Source organism: Crocodylus siamensis, chromosome 13 (genome assembly GCF_052110815.1).
Source record: "Crocodylus siamensis isolate JL-2025a chromosome 13, ASM5211081v1, whole genome shotgun sequence".
Classification (NCBI taxonomy): Eukaryota; Metazoa; Chordata; order Crocodylia; family Crocodylidae; genus Crocodylus; species Crocodylus siamensis.
In genome coordinates this window covers 30,968,905-30,992,714 of record NC_143407.1, presented here as the reverse complement: position 1 = coordinate 30,992,714, position 23,810 = coordinate 30,968,905, and the positions used below count along the sequence as shown (strand labels likewise).

The window sequence follows — 23,810 nt, the reverse complement described above, 5'->3', positions numbered from 1 at the left end:
AAAGAACTGTCTCTTGTTTTAAGCTTAATATATCTTCATTTAATTCTTATGATCCTTAGTTCTGTATTATAAGTCACAGTAAATAACAGATCCCTGTTTGCTTTCTCTTCACTGTTCAGTATTTTGTAGCCCTTATCTTGTCCCCCCATAAGCGGCTTTTCTAAACTGAATTGTCCTAGCCTCTTTAGTTGCTCGTTGCCTGGAAAACCCTCTGTGCTATCAGTTCTTATGCCAAGGTTTTACTTGACTCATTTGCAGGGGAAAAATGGCTATTACAGTATTTAATTTAATTGGCAGTTTTTGTGTTGGATTTTTAAGCTGTTTGGGGTAGGGACAGCATGCATTGCTTGCCTCTAACAATCATGGTAGAAGCACTTTAGTTTTTCTTTTGCATTAGAATGTGTTCACAACAGTTAATCTGGTGTTGTATGTTGTGGTTTGTTGGTTAATCTTGCCTACTCATGTAGCGCCTAATGAGTAACACTGGTCTAAATGTATTACTGAGCACAGTTTAGCTTTGTCTATGGTGTCTAGTCAAATGGTGTCAATTGTTAGAACAGTGGAACTTTTTAAGCATTATTCCTAAACCTAGATCCTGATCTCCTAAAGACTGAAATGTATAGGAAAGCTTTCCTGACTATACAAAACAACACTTCCAGTGTAAAATAGTCTGCTTAATAAAAAGTTGAGTAATTCAGGCGTTTAATGAATGCATATATGCACAAAAAGTACTGTAGCATCTTGTATAATGAATGAGAAGTGGATGGGGGGACATTAGGTAATTTTAATTTCTGGAATATCTGATGGAAGGTAATAAAGTCAACTAAAATCTCTAATGAGAGAGTCTGAATAGATAATTTGGATTTTTTCCTTTTTCACATCATTCTTAAAAGGCACTTTTTCCTGATTGGTCAGACATACTTGCTCTTTAAGGGTTTGAGCAAATAGTATGGTTCAGATTCTTGCCAAGTGTGCACAGAAAATCAGCAGTGATGCAGTGTGTACTGGCTTTGGCACTTGCTTATAATGACGACATTGTTAGTTACACAACAGCATCTGCAGCGTGGAAGCCATTGGCACTGCAGCGGCAGCTGCTAAAGTGATTTGAGGGATGATTCTGGACAGTTCAGAGCAGAAGTCACTAGCCTATTGAGAATTAAAGTTCCTAGTGCTGTGTAGGAAGAAGTTTAAATGGTGTAAATCAAACGCATGAAAAGCAAGCTTTCTGGCCTGGGTGCTCCTCTCACTTAAATTTCTTAAATTTTGGGAACAGTAGTCAGAATATAATTGAAAAATACTATTCTGTTGGATTATTTACTGCCCACAACACCCACTTCAATACTGTTGGTGCAACAGTCTTGGGCCAACCCCAAGCACCAAGAGAACCATGCTGCCCAGAGTTTTTAAAATTTGTTGTATTAACAACATGGAATTGGTGTGAAGACTTGGCATTAGATGAATTCTTAGTAAAACATTTGTTTTCCCTTTAGATGTATTTAGCTCATGTTAGAGTGCATAGTCTTCCTGTGAGCTTTTCTCAGATGGTGGTAGGAAGAGGAATTGTCTTCTGTGCCATGTAAATGCTTATTGGTGTATCTGCTTAGTGCCATACACACTTCAAATGTGCATAATGTCATAAATCCTTAGCTAAGAGAACCACCTAATTTAAGCTCAGAATTGAGCCTAACATATCTTTAGTGTTGCTTTATGTTGTAAATTTGATGCAATATGCCATGTTACAGTGCAAAGTCCCAGGAAGCTTCTAGTTTGCAGTCAGAAGCACTTTTGCATTGCTTTAAACTCCACCCTTGAATTTCAGCCAGTGTCAGAGTGCCCTATAGGACGTTGCTTGTTTGTGCCATATATTGCAAACTGAAACAGAATAAAATCATTAGCAACCTTTACTTTACCGTATTGTGTGGAGATGGTGCTTGTATATGTTGCATGTGTAATGGCTGTGCTGATGGTGGCGTGGTGTTCTTCCCCCACCGCTTTCCATTAAGAAGGTGCTCCAGAAACTTCTTGTCCATGTCCCAGGTACTAGTAGAGCCCCTGAGACTGACTAATTTTGAGATGGAATGTGATTAGTTTGTGAAAGGGATTATGATATGGTTGTGTGCAGTAGTTTACTGGGCTTTCTGATCCAGAAGGGGCCTTTCAATCCTGTGTTCCTGAAAGCAAAAGGCGGACAGAGATTGTGCTGCCCCAGAGATGGAGAAATGCTGACAGGGTGTAAATTGGAATATGTTATGTGGAAAATGCATTAGTTTGGGCATGAGTTGCCCATCTATTTTTAAGATACTATTTGAAGCTGGGTACCTAATTCTTCACAAGAGCCCAAAGTGGTTCTGAAAAATTTCTCAATGAAAATAATAATGTCTTGTTTTCTCTTCCAGATGGAATGAACACTCCTTGTTGAATGCCTCCAGATTTCCTGTGGGATTTTGCACGTGGAGGATTTTTTCCTTTTGGTTGAAGCTATTTTGTGGCAGATTAAATTGTGGATTCAGGGTTTCCCAAGGTTTTTCGATCTTGAGGACGTAACAACAGCTGAATCACGTTAACCTGACATCAGAGCCACGATGGTGCTGTCACAAAGGCAACGAGATGAACTGTAAGTGTTTTCATAGAGTGAAACACAGGCTGTTTTACACTCTTTCTGTTTCCACAGAAAAGTAGATATTTCATTCCCACCTACATTCCTTGAAAAGGTGATGTTCACATTTTGCTTTGAGTTTTTTGTGGATTATCTTTTTTTCATCTGCTTGTATATTTATACAATGCCTGTAGTGGCAAAAGGAATAGCTAAGTTTTATAAAAGCAAGCTAAAGTATGACGTGGTCAGTGGTGAGTCAAAGTACAGATAGAGGAGAATTAATATCAAATTATTCTTTATAGTGCTTAAAGAGAATTGGGTTCAAAAGCAATATTAGCATCAGCTGAAATGGGTAATTGGTTTTGGCCTTTGAATAAAGAGAATTCTGCTGTGGAAGTTTGTCTTAATTTATTTAATGGGCATAGACTAGAACAAATTGAAGTTAGGAACTTTAAAAATATATTTTTTCTATATTATCTTCAATCCTAAGTGCATGTAGGTCTTCAGATTGAAAGAAATGGATTAAAAACAATGGATAGGGGAAGGGAATACAAGCACAAGCAAAATGAGACGGGTAGTGTAACTAACAAGGCTTTTTACTTTCAGTCTGTTTTTGTTCTCTGATTTAGTTTTTTGACCTCCTGTCCTTGACCAGCCTTCTTCACCCTTCTAGTGTTTTAATGATAACCTCCTTTCCCCCGTCTCAATTTCCATTGTCCTTGTCCTCTGCTTCCATCAGGGTTTGGTGAAAGGAGTTTAGTCATGAAGGGACTAAAGCCAAGTGGTCTTTTGGAATACTTGCTCCTACGTATTCGAAGGGGGTGGAATAAAAAGGAAGAAGACATGTCTTGAACAAATCCTGGTGCACTCTTTGCTGCTATATCGTTGCCTCATGGGTATCCAGTCAACAGTATGCCTCTTGGGGTACAGGTGCTTGCCCCAGGAGTCTTGGAGGAGTCTGGCTCTCTTTACCATTTTGTCTTAAGCTGTATTTAGAAAGACATGGAGATTGAATAGTTCAGACTTAGAACAACAGAGCACATGGTCTTCTGTGCTTCTGCTTCCTTCTTCCTAGTTGGACAACTGCCAAAATGGCCCATGAATGCATGGCCTGACCTGTTCCTTTTAGTTATGTTATAACAATGTGAAAGCAGTGGTTGGATACCTTTTTTCTTTTGGAGAACATTGCTTGTCATTGTAGAGGTATGAAAACAACAGCAAAAGTTAGAACTTAGTCTTATTAACTGATCTTGGACATGGTGTTTTTCCCCTTTGTATATTTGTGGATTTGGGAGTAGACAGCTATCTCCTTGGTGTCAGAACAGTCCTCTTAATATAAAAATATGTATTATTTGCATGTCATTTCAACCTGTTATTTTACTAATTAAGTATTTTTAAATGAAGCTCTGAGGTAAAATCTTGATGGATTGAGACAGCGCATCAACTTTTTTTTAATTCAGCTTTTTGCAAACGGTGTATTGACAAGTCCTTAAAGAAGCCACTCAGGAGAGGCTTCTTGAACACATCCAGAATTAAATTTATTTTCTTATTTACTTCTTGAAGTTTTGGCATCTGGAAGAGATGTGAATAGGGAGTAAAAATAATGAGCTGTATTAAGTGGATAATTAGTAACTGACGAGGCATTTGGGGGTTAATTTTTTTTTTTTAGAGAAGTCATTCTCAACCAGGATTCTAGAGGTATCCCGGTGTGCTGTCAGGTCCTTTTGAAGGTTGCCACGAGGTGCGAGGAGGTACGTGAGATATAAGGAGATAAGTGGTAGATAAACATGGGCTCAGGCTGGGCCCTGTCTGAAGAATTCCCCCATCCCCACTGCCTAGCCCCTCTACAAGGGGGTAAGCTCTGTAATATAAATTAGTTTTTGAAACTGGGTGCCACTCAATTCATAGACAATAGGGTGGGGTGGCTCAAGTCCAGTGAGGTGTGCTGCAAGCCCAGTAAAGGTGCCTCGAGTCCAAAAAAGTTCAGAACCACTTCCAAGGCTTGAGAACGTGAGAGGGAGGCCAGAGGAAGTTCTGTGCTCTTAATATGAGAACAAAGAATAAATATTGGAGTGAGATTTACAATTCCCCTCTGAACTTGAAGTGATGGTTAGAATGAATGCTTGAGGGGAGACTGGGATGGCAAATTTAGGAAGTATGGGGGAGCACAATGGTTAATAAAGAAAGGCAACTAAAGGGAATTTGGCTTTGTGACTCAGTGCAATGATACTTATCCCTTTCTGTGGGGTAGAGATGTACCGCTATCCAGGGTGTCCACAGGAGGTAGACAGTGGAATGACCTTCAGGGAAAGTTAGCTGTGAAATACGCAGAGGAAACTGACAAATAAGCAGTTGCAAACCAAGCAGTGGCAGCACCACTAGGATGTGGTGAGGACAGTAGATGGCAGTGCTTTCCCTCCTGAAAAACCACATGTATCTTTGGTGCTGTGACATGGCAAGTACAGTTCACTACCAATATAAGCCTGACCAGCCCTCAGCTGTGGCTCTACAAGTCCTCAAAAGCGGAGCAGATGGAAGAAAATGTTAGAATCTCAGTGGCTGCGAATGCAGATGAAGGCTGCGGTGGTACAAGGTGCCTGGTTGTCTTGGTCTCCTTGCCGTTGGATCAGGGTTTTGTTCTGTCAGGAGCTTGCGTGGAAGTTGATGTGCAGATGCCCATGTGCAAATATTACACATGGGCATCTTCCATGAAAGCAGCTTTTCCAGCACATTTCTTCAAGCCCTTCGGTAGCCAGTTGATCGTGACAGGAGTAGGATTGTGAGGTCTGGAAGCACTTAGTCATGAACTAGCATAAAGGTTACAAGAAGGTTATCTAGCACTCGGATGAGACAAGAATGCAATTTGGTAGCTTTCACTGCGACTGGGCAGCCCACTTCAGGATGTGCTCTGTTTACCCCATATGCGGAGGGGGCTAGAAAAGATGCCCTAAACATAGCCTGTCTAATACGGTATTCTGTATGTCTTCCTGACTTGATAACCACATCCATGGGATCACATTTACTGTGGTTGAAAATACCGTGAAGATGCACCATCATTTTTGGGACCTGGAACATCAGGACCTTTATGAGCAACCATAATAGTTGAACACCCAGAGCTCCGCACTGCAGTCGTGGCCTGAGAACTCGGGCAATGCAACGTTGATGTAGCTGCACTGAGTGAGGTTCGACAAGCAGGAGATAAGTAGCTCAAAGAACATGGAGGCAGTTATATCTTCTGGAAGGGTAAACGGGAAGGAGAATACCAACTTCATGGAGTTGGTTTTGCCTTTAAGAATGAACTCAGACCAATTTAGTGAATTCTCTGTGAATTAATAAATGCCTCATGACTGTGTCTTAAACTGGTGTGGAGCCAGTATGCCCTAACTCTTGATGCTGCTAATGAAAACAAGGAGGGCTTCTGCACCAACATTGACCAAGTCCTTTCAGATGTTCTGGAAGGGGAGAGACTTATTTTTCTTGGCGAGTTCAATGCCAGAGTCGGGAGGGACTGTAACCTCTGGAATGGAAGGAGTAGGAAAGGTCAGCTCCAGTGGCACTCTCCTCTTGACCGAATGTGCAGAACATGGACTTGCCATCACCAACACCCTGTTCTGCCAGAAAAACAGGGACGAGACATGGCAACACCCATGATCTAAGCATTGGTACCGGATTGACTGTCGTCATCCTTGCGTGGGGTCACAAAGATGTCCACATCACGTGAGCTATGCTAGGAGCTGACGATTGCTGGACTGATCACAGACTCGCTTGGCTATGTCACTCAAACTGGCTCCCAATCTGGCTGCAGCAGAAGCAATGCTGATGGAAGATCAGTGTTAGACTCAAGAACCCAAACAAGCGAGACTTCTTCCACCAGTGTCTCAACGAAAAACTGGTATATTCCAATCAACAGCAAGGGGAGAATGTCAGCAGCATGTGGGATGCCCTCAAGGCCACCGTCATCAGCGCCTGTGAAGAGATGCTTGGATTCTTCACCAGGAACCATCAAGACTGGTTTGATGAGAGTGCGATCAAACGGGAGATCCAAGAGTTTAATCAAACACAAGGCCTTTTTTACTTAGCAAAGCAATGTCAACTCTAAGCAAAAGAAACTGAATCTTCAAGCCAAGGCAGAGGTCCAAGGGGAGGGCCTGCAATATGAAGAACAAATGGTGGGAAAACAAGGCTAAAGAGATTCAACGTCTGGCTACAATCCACAATATGCATTGTTTCTTCAGTGCAGTCCAAAGTCATCTGTAGTCTGAGCACTCGGGGACCCAACCCCCTTGAGACCTAAGGATGGGGGAGACCTGATTGAGGAAGCCATCTGTGCCTGTTGGAAGGAGCATTTTGAAGACCTTCTCAATCAAGACTGTTGTTGATCAGAGTGTTCTCAGTCAAAGATGCTTTCGGAATCCCTCCAGCCCTTGATAAAGTGAGGAAGGCCATCAACACCCTCCCCCCGCACCCCTCAGGGAGGTGGGGTGGAGGAGGGGGTGGCACTGCCCTCCTTACCCCAGGATTGGATCCTGTGGGCTTGATGCTTCCCCCCACCAGTGTTGGGCCCTGGGGCTGGCCCCGCCTGCTGGGATCAGGTACTAGATCCAGAACACGGGGCTTGGGGTTCCTCATGGATCTGTAGAGTTGGCAGCAACGGAGTGAGTGGTGGCACTGCTCCACTGCTGCCAAATTTTTGGACCCATAGGGAGCCCCCCAAGCCAGATGACATGGCACTGCAGGCAGGATCTGGCCTGCACGATGGAAGTTGAGCACCCCTGATTTAGAGTATTGGGGCAAATGGCAAAAAAAATCACAAGCCCAAAGGTAGGGCAGGAAGAAAGGATCATATAGTGACATCTTTTAAAAAAAAATGTTTTGCCTTTTCTTATGGGTTAATTTAAATTTAATTGAAAGTATGATGAGAGCAGGAATATTTTGATTGACTTGTAATTTTAAAAAAAATTATCCAGGACAGTTACAGGTAACAGGTGTGCAACGCTGACTAAAATATCAATGGAAAGTTTATTTGGCGTTTTTCAGTAGCACTTTAAAATGATCAAGTGCTATGCATATATGTTATACCACAAAGAGTCTTTGTCTGCCACGATCAGTTTAGTCAGGTGAATTCAGAGATTTGTTTGGCAAGGGTAATCTTCAAGCATAATTATCCAGTTTTATCGCAAATATCCAGGGTAGTTTAAGTGGTGAAATTTTTAGTTACAATTTCTACTTTTGTGTACAATAAACTATTTATGTTGCAGGGCATGATATGCCTTGTTCATAGCAATCTGGCAGTCTACTACCATATCCTGCTCTGGTAGCATATCCCAGTAAGTGCTTTTTTAGTAACTTACCTTAAAGCCAAAGTGTGAAATGCTGGCTGAAGGGGATCTCAGTCTCCTTGCAAGACTGACGATACCGAACGTAAGCCAAGTGGGCTTGTAATTTTTAAAAATCTTTTAAAAGAAGTGGCACTTTATTGGATACATTTGCTCAGTTTTCCTTTTTAGAAGTTTAGAATAAAGTTTTCTTATCTTAATGTACACTACTTTCCTCTAATGGATATTGAATATAGTATAGTTCAGGAGGGAAAATTTGTATTCTTTTAAGCAAATTACCACCTATGGTTCCTTCTCGAACTTTGTGATGGACATCTTTTAAAAAAAACAAACCCCTGGGTCTGCTTTCCCCCTCCCTCCCCCCCGCCCGATTCTTTGTCAATGATCATGAAGTTTATAATTCTAGGAGTGCTCAGATTTTTGCATCTAAACTGCACAGATATTGATGGAAGTCAAATCAAAATGTAGCGTTTTTAATGATGCTTTTAGTCAAATGTAACCAATTGTGGACTGATAGAAAGGAGTAATGTTTCCACTGTATTGTCCCATGTACACAAATGTAATTTGTTCCTGGTGTCATAAACTACAAAAGCTAGTTGCATGCCCTTTAGCCAGGCTGTCCTCAGACTAGGATCCTCTGACTGACCCTTCAGTTTTGATTCATTCAGTTGAATTGTTGCTGTGTGAGAGAAATTTAGCAAAGGGTTAGAATCTATGGATTAAAATAGGAACAGGCTATTATGCTTCAGTGGAGAAACTTGCTCAGCTATTTTACCTTCTGTAAGAGGTGCTAAGATGGAGACCATAGCAGAAAGGCTGGGATTTAGGTAGATATCACTTGCAAATAGGAAACAAGACTTTGTAGTCTGAAAATGTTAACTTTCAAAAGGGGAAAAAAAGCCTAAATGTGAAATGTTAAGGAAGTTTAATTGCTTTTAATTCCTTAAGCTGTCTATCCTGGCAATTATGAGCAGCCTTACAATATTGAATTGCCATATGAGCAAGAAACAATTTTTTTTCTCCCATGGGGAATATACCAGTGGTTTAAAGTTTAATTTAGGATTTAAACTTATGAGTATTGGAATGTATAGGAGACAAGGATTTCTGTTGGCTGTGTTTTAGAAGTGTGCATGAACATGGAACTGCTATAGCTATACACAGGAATGAGATCTGTAGATTAAAGTCTTTTGGCTAAAAAGCTATGCGAGCTCCTTTACACTGCTTATTCCTGTTACAGCTGCAGATTAGAGAGAGCTCAAGGAGCAGAGCTCAGACATTTTCACTGGAATGATGGCCGCAATTCCAGTTGTAGCATGAGAATCCAGTTTGACTTGGATCCCCAGGGCAGTGTTTAAAAGATGACTTGAATTTAAGAAACGAGTTTCAGAAACAAATTGGGTATGCTGAATTTGAAGTTGTGGGTAAATATGAACTCTCGTTGTCATGTGGAATTATAGTTGATATACTGTTTTTGATGGTATTTAACTTTGTACTGGAATAAATGATCTTATGTATTAAAAAGAAAAAAACCTGCAAACTTGTCAACATTGATTCATGTTTCTGCAGCTGAGTGAATGTAGCAAACAGCTGAAGTGGCTAGGCATTTGTGTTGTAAACAGGGTTCATAAACTTGTATACCTAGACCACATCTACATGAGCATAAACTTTGTTTCCTGGGGGACTAGTAGTTAGTAGCACTGCCACTACTTGTCCCCAGGGAAAGACCGTGCCATGTGCACTTCGGTGCATGGCAAGTTACACTGGGTGGGGTAGGGGAGGCTGGGGCCAGCACAGTGCCTTACTTGGGGCTATGGAGGCCTCCCGGAGCTGCAGTAGCGGCAATCCTGCTCCGCAGAGCCTGACCGGCAGCTGCAGCATGGCTCCAGGTGGCCCGGCTCCATGTTTGAGTGATGCATGCTGCCCATGTGTGCGCTGGACTGCTTTTTTTTTTTTTTTCTCTGCAGGCTTTTTTGACTCCTGGATATCCAGGGGTCAAAAAAAATCAATGGAGAGGAAAAAAAAAAAAAAAGCAGTGCCTTGCAGTGCAGAGAACATTTGAATACGTGGCACTGCAGACGTGTTTGCGGCACCACATACTGTATGGCCACGCTCGTCTGGACGCAGCCCTAGTGACCCACAGAGTCTTAAGTGTACATGCTCTTGATTTCCTTGAAAAGCTATAGTTAAGAAAGCAGAAAGATGTCTGGAGCAGTTCCTTCTACAGATGGAAACATTCCTAATGTGTGTGAATAAGTAATGTTCTATTTTACATGCTAAAAATGACCTAATCAAGTCTTAGCACTCCTTAGCAAATCCCTCTTTAGAAGGAACCACATCTGTTGCAGCATAGTCTGAAATTTTAAGTCATAAATAAAGCTTAATTAAGATGAAACAGCTGCCATTCTGAAGGTAATCTTGTGGTTGTTGCTAGTTGCTGAAAATTTTTTTCCAGACATTTCGGTGAAATCTCAATCAGTTTTGAGCCTCGAGTTTATTTTCAAGAAACTGCATTCTTGTTTAGATGCTGTTTGTTTGAGCTGCACATCCCTGTATGTATACTGAACGGTTTGTAATGTAATAAGGAAAAGCTGATCCTCTTTATGATGCCAGTGTTTTTTTCTGGTGGTCTCCTCCTGTGCCTGGCTACAGTGCAATTCAAGTCACCATGGCAAATTGTTAAATCATGGCCAAGTCAGTAACAGTGTTTCTTAACTTAATTTTCCAGACAGAAGGTATTACTGATACATAAAGACTAAAATGTTGCAGAAGCTGCTGACTGGGGCTGATACTTGCCAGGGAAAGCTTTTCATTCACTTCTAGCCAGTGGATATTTCAGATTTGGCTCCCTTCCTTCAACTTGAGACTTGTGAATATTGAAAATTAATGGCATTAATAGTAGCTTTAAAATGCAGCACAATGAAGTGAAACTTAATTTAAAAATTCCATTTTGTCCTTTTGTTTAGTTATTTCACTAGATAAAATGCATTATTATTTGAGACTTATTTGAAGGTAAAGTAAACAATCTGAAACACCTTTTAGCCTTGGTGGCAATTTTAACGGGTTTAGTTTAGACTAGAATGAGCCTCTAATGAATGCAGGATGCTTTCTTTGTAATCCTCTTACAAGGTTAGCTCTTGTTGGCCAAATAAGACAAATATAGACAAACCTTGATATCTGGGAAATAATAAGTGTTGTAAGTGTAAGCAGATCTGCACACACACTTACATGTCTTATTCTTGCATTACCTACATTTAAAATTTACTTCCAGTCTGTACTGAATGGGCAGGAATTATACACGCTGTGAGGGAAGGAGGAGGAGGGATACGAGCGAATCTTTTAATATGTAAACACATTTGGTGATTATCTTGTACATAATAGGTGACCTTCTTGTTTTTGATTACTCAAGTCATTTGTAATCTTTCAGAGAAGTAAAAAATGAGTATTTGCTTACTGAACTACGTTGGCTTACCTATAGTTGATAATATTGCCCACTCTCTTGGTGGTAGAAAAGGGTAATGTAGGGATGTTTTGTAATTAAGTGTCCATTCTGCAAAACAAATTTGAAGCTTGTTTACATGAGAATTGCACTGGTTTAATCTCTGGTGAGAAATTCATACTACAAGCAGTCCTCGATTTACAACGTTTTGAGTTGCAGCGTTTCGCAATTACAACGTTTATAAATTGACACCCTGTTTCAACTTTATGACGTCAGTTTCAATTTACAACTCTTGTTCGCTGGCGTGACCATTGGATCAAGTTTGCCACACTGCTCATCTCCTGGGAGAACATCTGTCCAAACTTCCTTGGACGCTTTTTCTTTAAGAAAGCAGACCAGACTCCAGAAAAACGTGTAGCCAAGACTTCTGAGAGAACTCCAGCCAAGCACCCTTCAAAAAGTCCAACTGAGAGCCTTTCAAAAAGTCCGGCATAGTCACTTCAAAGAAGTCCTTCCAAATCAATATGATTGCTATTTACAATAAAATACATTAATGCAGCTATAGTAGTCATCTAAAATTGACTGAGTACAAAATTCTGGGGTATTTTTGGTGAAAATAAGGTATTGGGGCTTGGTGCGGGAACCAATCCCCCATTTTATAACACTTTCTTATGAGAAAATCAGTTCCGAGTTGCAACGTTTTGACTTAAGATGCGGTTTTCAGGGACCAATTATGTCGTAAGTCCGAGGACTGCCTGTACTGCAGAAATGCTTCCTTACTTAGGTTTATCTTAAATTTGTTCTCAGAATTCTTATTTACCCAACCCAGAATACCTCTATTAAATCACTACTCCAATATGACCTTAGCTTTGATTTCCACCCCCACCACTCCCCTATTTAATAAAGCTGCTGTATATATACTGAGTGTGACCTTTTTTTCATAATTTGCCTGTTTTAATATGGGCTTCTTAACTGCAGCCTTCTTGCTAGAATTCAAGACCATATTCAAAGTATATTTGTTTTACTGTTCATACTTTGACCCAAGAGCTTTGCATGCCAAATTAGTACCCAGAATGTGCTTTGAAGAACGTTAGAGTTACTTCACTAATACTCCCTTACTAGTTAGTTACACTTTGAACACATCTACATGCATTCTTTCTTGGTTTTTCATTACTGTTTAGAATTGTGGCTAGGAATGTTTTACGACTGAATTTCTTCTTCTTTGTTTAGAAATCGAGCAATAGCAGATTATCTTCGTTCTAATGGCTATGAAGAAGCATATTCAGTTTTTAAAAAGGAAGCCGAATTAGATGTGGTAAGTTTACAGCAAATGATTCTCTGTCTTTATAGAATGTTCTTCTTAAAAAACCGGCAAAAATACCAAGCTTAGTTTGCATTATTTTCTGAGCTTTCTATTAAAACTGTACCTAATGAGCTTTTGTATTGTGGAAATATGAAATCATCAATTTATGCATAAACTTGATATGACCTGTATATATATGAAGCAGCAAATATTCTGTCCGGTTTTGATGGTCTTGACTCAATTTGAAAACTTCTTTAAACTTACCTTTCCTTTACCTTTTGCCACCTAACGTGGCTATACTGTTAATCAGTCTACTTCAGAATGACAATTGTGTATATTTTTCCTGTTTTGATATAAGGCTCCAGTTCCTAGAGGGCTCTGGGTTCCTTCTAATGTAAGGAAGGGCACTGTAGAGATAAAAACATGGCATTTTTCTTTACTATCAAGAGAATACTTTTTTTTGTTTTGTTTTGTTTTGAATCATAGAATATCCTAAAATATTCCTTCTGTATTCCAGTTTTGTTTAATCATGAGAAGCATGTTATATTAGTCTAGCTACTTTCTTGGAAAATGAATGTTTCCTTGGTAATGCGATTCTTATCTCACTCTACTTGCTCTTCAGATGAATGAGAATTTTAGTCCTAAAAATCCAGTTGAAGTAAGTAGAAGTCAAACAAACTCCATCTTTAGCCTTCTGTTTTTAATATTCTAGAGGTAGACTGTTAAAACTGTGGGGGACTTAAGATTGTGTTTCACCCAGGCTAGGGTGGTTAAAAGTTTCTTGCCCATGCCAAATTTCATATGGAGATATAAGCCAGAGGAGAAATCTTTTGGAATGTCGGAGATGAATGGATCACGTTGTTTGTCCTTTCATAAGGGGGGAAAAAAAAAAGAGTTTTTAACACTTCCAGTGAAGTTGTTTGCTTCACTTTAAAACTGAAAATGCTCAGTTGTATTTTAATGCGTTTAGTTATACTATTCTTATTGGCTTGCTTGGTTTTTTAATGCAACTCCTTTTTAATAGGGTTCTTTCCCTTTCTACTAAAGGTTCATGACTTCTTTAAGTGGGAATTTGTATTAAACTAGTATTGGAGGAAGCTTATGTAGTTCAGAGCATTTATCTAACCAACGGATATTCTGCAGATTTTGCTTTTGAAGTCCTAGGGTTTTTATACACATGCTCGGAGGAGGAGGGGGCACTTTAATTAGAGCTGCTCTGAGAGCTTTAGTTGAAGTGCTTTAGTTAAAGGCCCCTGCTGCCATTTTTCAACTCAGGGATGATGATATGCAAGATGCTGGAGTCTGCTGGAGTGCGGTAATTACTAATTGAGTCTGCTCTGATGTGCTGCAATCATAGAATGTCAGAACAGCCTCACTACATGTGTATAGGCACCCTTAGTTGTCACCTTTTCAAGGGTAATGTGCCCACGCTTTTCCAAAGCTCCACTTGTGCTTTAGACATGCTTTCAGTTGAGTTCTGACACATGCATACAAATCGTAATCCATTTTCTATTTAAAAGCTGCCACTCTATTTTGTTGTGCTATTGGAATATTTTGTAAATTTAATATTGACATTTATTTTAAACAGATCAAATTCACTGGTCTTTCCCTTTTTTCAGTTCATTTTTACTGAAAATGTACATTTCTATTGTCAGATTACAGCAATGTTTGACCTGCTGTGCTCTCGTATTACTGCAGATAGTACTGCTTTTAATGCAGAATCTAACCTATTGTTATAAGAACAAGGAACTATCCCCTTTGGCTTCAGATGGCCTCAACACGAATTCCACTGTATATATCTGCAGAGCCTGATAAAATTGTGCCGGGGGAGGCTCTGCCTTTTTGTGTTTATGTTCACAGAACATGGAAGCCTAATTGTGTGTCAACATGTTTTCTGTTCGTCATGCTGATGCACTGGGAAATGTACATAGTATGATTGGAATTGGATCAATATAGCTACTTTAGGACCTGAAGCTGCTAGAGCTCAGTTGGTAACAGCCTGAAGAAAGGCCAGGTTAAACAGTAGCTCATATACATTCCTCAGACACTTCTGTTAAACACTTTACATTTTTGACAAGGTAGCCAGTTTACTGCTTCTGAGGAATAATGGGTTGAACTTGTTGCCTGGTAGGGCTGTGCAAAGCTTCGGTCCCCGATTCGATTTGGTGGAGATTCGGCCCGATTTTGGTGGCCGAATCTCTGAATCAGAGGACCCTTTAATCTCTAAATCGAATCGGAACCCTCCAGATAGATTCAGAAATATTTGGCGATTTGGACATTCACACATCTTTAAATGTTTTTTCTGCATACCTCTAGGTAGCAGGTGGCTTGTGAATGCTGGGGTGCATGGAGTGTCCCACAGAAGTGCGGCTCCCCAGCATGCTCGGCAGCAGACCTGGAAGCGGACCAGAAGCACTTCCGGTCCACTTCTGCGTCCACCGGGGAGTGGGCTGGCTGGCGCCCCCCCCTCCCCCCCCACGGCGCTGTGCTTCCCCAGCTCAGTGACTGGTGTCTTCTGGGTCAGAGTGGGGGAGCACTTGGAGTCCCTCTGCAGCTAATCGCTGAGCTGGGGGGTACAGGGGGTCCCCCCAGCATACTCCCCAGCAGACCCAGAAGTGGACCGGAAATGCTGCCAAGAGCACATGGGGGGGGGGGGGGGGGCATGTTCCTTTGGGACGCTGCATCCACCCCGGCATTACAGCATTCATGAACTGTGCCTGGTACCTTGAGGTAAGTAGAAAAAACATTTAAAGCTGTGTCTATGGCTGAATTGCTGATTCGAAGAATCGGCATCAAATCGAATCGGGGACAGTGATCTGAATCAACTAATTGAATCACTGTCCCTGATTCAGGCCAAATCTGAATCGAATAGGGCCTGTTTTGCATACCCTTAAGTGCCTGTGTACTTGCCCATTGATTTGGGTTTGCAACAGAGATGAACTTGCTATGGTGTATTTTGTTTTGTTTTTGCTTATTGGCACTTAATGGCAATTGCTGCCTTAAATTTACAAGTTTTACTGATCAGGTGCTACAGACACAGATTTTTTTTTCTTTAATTTTTTTTCCGTATTTTAGTTTTTGTATGATTACTTGACCAAACCTTTGAATTGTATACATGTCATTTTGAAGTTGTAGAAATCCCTACTCTTTCGCATTTCCTAGGCATCTCTTGTGGGTAGGGAATCTGTATTGAAATCAATGCTGTGTTTATATTCATAAGACTAGTTAGAAGATAATTGGAGTCAACAGTGGGCAGGTGATACCTTTTTGTTTATGAGCTTTCTGCATATTGATGTCCATGCTTAGTGACTCTGAAAATTATTCTTCAAGGTGACCAGACAATGTAAACTAGTATATTCTTATTCATTAATTTCTTCTATTTTCCAAAATACTTAAGTTGAGGGTATCAAATTTCATTCCCTAAATTGCACTTGGTATCTAATAAATCGCTACAAATAACTAGCTGGAATTCCATACTTTATTATAATTAAGAACGATAATAACATTCCGTTATCAAACTTATCCATCAACCTAATTAAGTCTTTTTCTTCCCGAAGGTTAGAAACGAAACCTAAATATGGTAGGCAATCTGGTTACTAGTCTTAAGGGAGAGAGAAGAAAATCAAATTTGTGTTAATTTTATATGGCTTTTTGCAAGTTGCAGGATTGCCTTGGCTTCAGGCACAGAGAGATCTTGATTTCTAGATCAAAAAGCATCTTATTACAACTCCCTCCTAATAAAAAATATTATCTGTGAGGAAGATGGATCACTCTCAGCAGGATCACTGCCTCACCAGTGCTGTGTAAACTCTTTACTCCTTCCCCAGTATATAGGCCAGCAAGTACAGTGTGGCTGTTACAGATATCAGTCCAGATATCCTACAGCAGGGAACCAATTCCAAACCTGAGGCAAACTCTGGACAGAAGAGATTTTGACATTTAGTAGTTGATCTCAAAATGCAAGGCTTTTGAAGAGTTGTTGATGAAAGGTCTCACTGAAGAAATAGAGAACTCAATCTTTGCTGGTTACTGAATAATTCAAATGTCCACATCCAACCATCTTGAATATTTTGTGCCTTTTAGAAAGAGGCTATGCGCATAGCAACTTTACTTCAGTATTGGGGGAATCTACATAACCCCCCTGCTAAATGCTGTAATTGTATTACTGCTCCATACTTCCAGTAAATTGGAATGGGGGGTGCCTACATGGTTTTCTAGAATTTAATTATACCCGCTAAAAACTACAACATGGAAAATATTCACTCTAAAGCCAGTAAAGTTTCTGGGTTGTACTACTCCAGTGTCTGTACAGTTTAAGGATAGATGTCACCCCACTTCCTTTGTCCTGTTCAGAATTTTTCCCCAATTTACTTCTGACTGCACTTAATGTGTCCTCCTGCTTAAAGTTGTTTCGTTATTACGTCGCTGATTTATAGAGAACATACTTGTTTAAAGTCACACAGTGTTGGGTTATAACGTCGTTTGGCCGCTGCCTGCTAGTAGGTAACTACCGAGACGTAAGTGGATTCGCTTAGTCACATTTTCCATTAAGCGAGGAGTAGCTGTATTGCTGTTGCCTGTCTTTCCTCCTTCAGGTTGACATTCACTCTTGTTGTGTTGGCAGTCAGTAGTTGTCTTAAGTACTCTGCCTGCCTTGTTTAAACTGGCTTGCTTAGGCCACCTCTCTTTGTAGCCACAACAAAAATATGAGATGTGGTAATTGGTTAAAGCAAGAAAGCTAATCCCGACTCAGTGACAGGTTCATGTCCTAGCTGTTCGACATTATTCTGTTTCTGTGATTCAAATCTGTTTCTGGTCTGTCTGTTCAGTCTTGGGATACTTCAGTTGTTGACAGTATGTTAGGATTATAACTAATGTAACGGGTGAGAGCACACGCCGGTCCTGATGCAGATTATGAAACTGTAAAGTGACCCGTGGAGTTCTAAGGGTCTGAGTGTCACCCTGTACTTTGTAGCATTGTCAATAAGATGGGAGTCTCCGGTAACCCTGCAGCCACCCTCAAAGTGAGTCAAATCCCTCGCTACAGCTGGCAGGTGGTAGAGTTGGGATTTGTTGTTTTTCTTGTTTTTCATCCTAGCTATTGCTAAAGAAAGATTCACAACAACTAGTTGAAATATAGCTCCGTAAGACCATTTTTCCTATTATCCTGCAACTGCCAGATGAGAAATGAATACTGAAGCACTTCTTATCTTGTGTGCCCAAAAGGAGGAGACAAGGAATATTTGTTGTGCCAAAGGAGCTAGATTTTTCAGTGGTCATTGCTATTGAGGATCAACGTTCCTTTTTGCATTTGGAGGCATGATTTGAGATGGGGAAACTTGCTTCTAAGATTTCTTCTGTAAAGATCTAAAATTGTCTGTCAAAAACTACAATACTAAAGAAGTGCATCTCCCTATGCTCTCTCCATGTGCATGGAAAATGTGGAGAAGGGTTACTCAGTGAATTCTCACCAAGGAACAGCCTGGGATGGGGACAACACATGGGAGGAAAAGGCTAAAATGCTGTTTGAGCAGGGTTCCCAACATCTGTTAGGAGCACAGCTACTCCTTGAGTTGTCTTCTGGAAACCTCGGCTAAGATGGGGAGGAGGCTTGGTGGGAAGGAGAAAAATAGCAAGGTATACTTTTAAATATACTTTTAAACTGTTCACAGTAGACTCCGGGAAGAGGCTTTTATAAGGCATTAAGAGGCATTTTAGAGAGACCAGGAAACAATGCGAGTAACTTGTCAATTTGCTTGTGTAGATCTTGGTGATTCATGTATTGCCACATTGCATCCAGTGCAGGCCTCTATAGTATTTCTAGTACTTAAAATCATATGTTCACTTCTAATTTTTTGGATGGTAGGTCATGGAATCTTTCTTACAGTTGGTTTTGACTAGCAGGTGACTTTTAAATGTGTATTGGGGGCTTCATAAAGCACGGAGGGTGGCTTGGCATTGAGTTGCTTCTTGTTGCTAATTTACATAAATAGTTTACTTTGATAGATTAATTCATCTTCTTGTCACTTTATGTGAAGAGCTGTACTTTAAACATTTTAGACTTCTGAGGACTGCAGTATAACTATTTCTTGAATTCATTTTCAGAATGAAGAGCTAGATAAGAAGTATGCTGGACTTCTGGAGAAAAAATGGACATCAGTTATAAGATTACAAAAGAAGGTAAGTGGACACTTGGTATTTATTATGTATTCAGTTGCAGTGCTATGTTGCAGTGTTCAGTGGACTAAAATATTGGATAAGTGGTAGTGTCTCATCAAAGGTATAATTAGGCTTATTTAAATGCCCTCCCAGAGTTACTTTTGGAGGACAAAGCAGCAAAATTAGCAGTGTTTTACATGCAGAATAGTTAGCCTTTGAAGGATACACTAACTATCTACTTCATCTCCTTTAACCCCCTGCCAAAAAAACCAAACCAAAACAACCCCCCCTCCCCACCCAACAACAACAAAGCCAAACTCATGTGGCTGATATTGAGGTCTGTCTCATCTTCTAGATAGCTAAGATGATTTGTAGAGTTGCTGGGAAGGAAAGTGTACTCAAAAGTGTTTTGCAAATGCAAAATCTGAATAGATTTTTTAACGAGATGTGGGGAGAAGGCAGGAGCTATCCTGCTAGTTGCCTTTAACTGTTTGCTTGCAAATAAAAGGGCAAGTCTTGATGCATTAAAGCAAGTGGTTCTAATGCAGACATGGTAGAACACTGTGTAACAAGGCATCTGCAAGCTTAAAGTGTGTTACTAGCTCAAAGTTATGAAGTGTTAACAGCAAAGCATACCTGTTTTTACTAGTAAAATATTCTAGGGTTGTGTGCCGACTCAGTGATAGGTAAAGCTTGGGTTGTTATGGTCAGTAGCTCTTGGGCTATGAGAATATTTGTCTAGTAGTACCATTACCTCTGTCAGTAGTTTGTCAAACCTCACAGTTGGCAGCTTGCAGAGTTACTTCCTGTCAGTTTTGAATTAATGAATCTCTGAATGGTGTAGGTAAATAAATGGCTTCGGTTGGCAGTTCCCTTCTCACCGTTACACTTCTAGGGAAGAAAATTTTGTTGCAGCTGAACAAAATTCATTTTATAACTGGATCGGGAATGATCAGCGCTATTGGAAATCAATCATTTTGTTCTCAAATTTTCAGCAAGGAAAAACTTTTTATATCAATTCCAAAACCATTCAGTATTAGGTTTGCCTGTGAACAGTGCAAATGACTTGCAGCTTGATGTAAAAGTTTGCAGAAACAAGTGGTCTTTTTAAACCCCATAAATGTCAGGTTATGGAATTGGAATCCAAACTAAATGAAGCAAAGGAAGAATTCACATCAGGTGGACCTCTTGGTCAGAAACGAGACCCTAAAGAATGGATCCCTCGTCCTCCAGAGAAGTATGCATTGAGTGGACATAGGAGTCCTGTCACTCGAGTAATTTTCCATCCAGTTTTCAGTGTTATGGTCTCTGCTTCAGAGGATGCCACAATAAAGGTAAGTGCTCTCTCTAGAAAGTTATATTCAAATAGATCTGAGGTGAGGATGTGTGCCTCTGTTCTGGTGGATGAAAACTAATGAAAGATTTTTAAGTAGTGTGGTGTGGGATAGAGAGGTACATGGTTGAATTACTGGTAATAACAATAGGGTACTGGATGAGACTTTTTTTCATATCTTTCCTAAGAGGGGTTACTTTGAAGACTGAGGTTAAATAAACCACACTCTTTAAGGATAATTCCTTCTTTCAAAGACTGATATATGAAATAAATATAATAATACAAGGTGATCTTTTAGCCATGTTTTCAACTAAGGTTGTTCTTGCAGTGTTTGTGGGGAAATGGACCATTGTATATGGAAACATACTGTACCTTCAAATCTTGACTATACAACTGAGAACTTGATAGAGCTTATTGCAGATGTTCACACCACTATACAGCATTGCTGTGGTAGACAAGCATTTAGTCCATTTGTTTGCATCCTAATAATAAATCTTTAAGGTGGCTTGTTCATAGAATGAGTAGGAACATACACTTCCACTTGGCTGTTTTTTGTGAGGGCCTTTTTCTTGAATTTTTATTCCCTAATTATGCCTGCAACTTGCTCATGAATGAATGAGGGCTATCCTGGCATTTGCACTGCTGTGGATTGGAAAGACTCCTACTGCCCTAAGTAGTTTGGATAACAAGTATTAATGGAAGAACTAAAAACTTAAGTGATTCAGATGTTGGGCAATATATTGTAGGTAAAACAACAGACAGCAGTGTGAGGCCGGTCTACAACAAGCTTTTAATTTGTTAAAGTTCACTTCCATAATAAATCAATTCACAGAAACGATGACTAGACATTCTTTTTCTTCAAACAGATAAAATTGTGTAATGGCATTCTTGGATGCATTTGTTAATGCTGTTAATGGAAAGTGTAATTAGCTTTGTGTATGAAAACTTGCTTTTCTGTCAGAAAAAATTTCCTCATGGAGCTGTTCTGGAATTGAAGTTTATGTAGCACTTCCTGATTTCCTCCCCCCTCACCAAACAACATTACAAGTAGTGCAGCAGATTACTGTTAATGGAAAAATACATTTGGACATTTCAGTATTATAAAGCAAAATCCAGATTTGATCTTAATTTCTGAATTGTGATGAGGCCTGTAGCATTAAGGAAATTAACATCTGTATCAGCATTTCTTTCTTTTTTTTCTTTTTAATTTCAAAGTGAGCCGGGCTTTTGTTCATGGTTAGATGCTGGTAGAATGCTGATCTAATTAAGAGGTGAAAATTTAGTATTCACACTTTCTCCTCAAGGTTATTTAAGCACAAATGGATATTTAATACTTTTATTGCCTCTGGCTAACAATAAATACTGTTTATTGAGATTTTAATTTTTAGAAAGTGACCACAGGTTATTTTTGTCCCTAACTTTACACATCTTGCATATTATAGAAATCAGTACTTCTTTGGTAGGTAGAAAACTGACCAGGTGGCTCATAAGCAGCAATAGGTAACTGAAAGCACAACTGTGTTTGGGAAAGAGGAAGTTGTAAGGGAAGAATGTCATTTATTACTACAGGCTGGAGGCCAAGTCTTAAAATGGCCATTGGCAAGGATCTAAGGAAGTGGGTAGAAAAGCAGATTCTTGAAAAGGAACCTGCATGCTGTCCTGAACTGCTATCCAATGTTACATTTAAAAGGAAAAAAAAAACTACTCGGAGACTGTTCAGGATAACACAGAACTTTTTTCCTATTCCTATATCTCATGTTGGTTGTTAATTTTATTTTAAAACTTGGGTAAATAGAATTGATTTTTAAAAATAACTAAATGATATGAAACATGCCACTCCTTTTTTTTTTTTTTTTTTTTTTTTCCCCCTAACTGAGAGGCTTTACTATGATGGTTTCTTTGTCTCTTGCTCCATTAATTATTGAATAAGGTGCCAGACTGGCCTGCAGAGTGCAAATGTAAGGCTGGGGAATGTGAAGAGTAATAAGCTGATGCTAACAGATTTTCTGTTCACTTGTTAGGTGTGGGATTACGAGACGGGCGATTTTGAACGAACCCTTAAGGGACACACAGACTCTGTGCAGGATATTTCCTTTGACCACAGTGGCAAACTATTGGCCTCTTGTTCTGCTGATATGACCATTAAGCTATGGGATTTCCAGGGCTTTGAGTGCATCAGAACCATGCATGGTAAGGTATATAAAGGAGACTGATTTAGTGATTTATAAGATGAAGATAGATCAATTAATTTTTTTGGTCTAGAAAACTGCTGATTATGAAAAGAGATGCAAAACGGAAACATTGTCTTAAAGGTACAGAAGTGATATCTTAATATTTTGGGTGCCTTATATAGATGTGTATGGTGGATTTTTCCCCCCCCATTACTAACTGTAATAGCATCTCTGATCTGAAATGTATGATGGTACTGGAAACCGTTTATTCCATATGCGTGGTTAGATGAAATGGCAGATGGATAGCTTTAGTACTGGCTGTTTCCAGGGCTCAGTAGGAATTAGGGTCATACCCTAAAACAGTATGGTACAAAAACACTTGAAGCTGGTACTTCTTGGAAGAACAAGGAAGGAGTTGGCTTCTTTGCTTGATGTGCTGAAACTACCTTGTTCAGGAGTTTTTCCTCAATATTCTGTGTTGAATAAACTTATTTCCTGCTTTAGACGTATAAGTTGTGTATGTAAAATGTTCACTTGTACAGTGGTGGATGAGCAGTCTCCCAGTCAGGATTCCAGACATTCCATGGCATAATTTTTAAGTTTGAGATTAAAAGGCCACGTAGTGCTGATGGCAGTTGGAAAGGCCACCTTTTACATTAGCAAGCTAAGAACAAATCTTTTTGGCTTACAGCATTTTTAATCGTCTCTTACAGTGATTAAAAAAAAATATGAATGCTGCTGTTTCATCTCTGCTTTGGCTTTTTTGATATCATTCATTGTCTTAATGAGGAGTAGGGAATTAATTGTCGTCCTTTAAATTTGGGGGAGACCTAAAGAATGGGGAAGGAGGAAACGGTTGCTAGCTGTCCAGAATTTGAAGGGGAGTATCTACAGTTCTATAAAAGCCAACTGAGCACTGCAACAGAGAAGAGAGATTGTGTCTACCTACAGTAGGTCAGGGAGAGGACTTGTTTTTTGGGCATTGCCTCTCTTCTTTCCTTGCTGTATGTCACTGACTTCTGTGGCTGCAGTATTTCAGTACCTCTCTATGGAACAGCCTCAACGTGGAATGTGTTTGTAAATGGTAGAGAGTTATAACATGACAATAGATTAATGACTTTGCAGTTACATTTTGTTGAGCAGCCACTTTAATGATGAAATATGGAAAATTTGAGAAATTAAGTGCCTGTCAAAAACCTCAGAATACTAATGAGCACCAGCATGGTTGAATTTTAGTGGGAGTTCGAGTTTTGCAAAATTTACGTTTGTTTTTAAATCTTGTATTAGTGAGTGGGCAGAACTTGAATCTGTTTTTTGTGAGGACACCTTTCATTCATAAAGAGCTGATACGCCATACTCGTGTCAGTACAAAGCGGCTGAAATTAATGCATTTAAAAAAAAAAAAAAAAAAAAGCCCTTTAGCTGGAGTGATATACAAATAACAAATGATTGGTCCTAAGCTTAGAAATACTGTTT

General features: G+C 39.8%; 1 protein-coding gene across 3 annotated transcripts in view; it reads left to right on the top strand.

The window, feature by feature from the left end:
* PAFAH1B1 (platelet activating factor acetylhydrolase 1b regulatory subunit 1) overlaps nt 1-23,810 on the top strand; it is a 63,020-nt gene that overhangs the window by 18,766 nt on the left and 20,444 nt on the right. For all 3 annotated transcript variants that reach the window (XM_090026296.1, XM_090026297.1, XM_090026298.1), the window contains 5 exons: nt 2,397-2,614; nt 12,599-12,683; nt 18,777-18,851; nt 19,958-20,164; nt 22,185-22,353. In XM_090026296.1, the coding sequence (XP_089882422.1) occupies nt 2,583-2,614; nt 12,599-12,683; nt 18,777-18,851; nt 19,958-20,164; nt 22,185-22,353 (568 nt within the window). In that variant the 5' untranslated portion in view covers nt 2,397-2,582. The remainder of the gene's footprint in view (nt 1-2,396; nt 2,615-12,598; nt 12,684-18,776; nt 18,852-19,957; nt 20,165-22,184; nt 22,354-23,810) is intronic.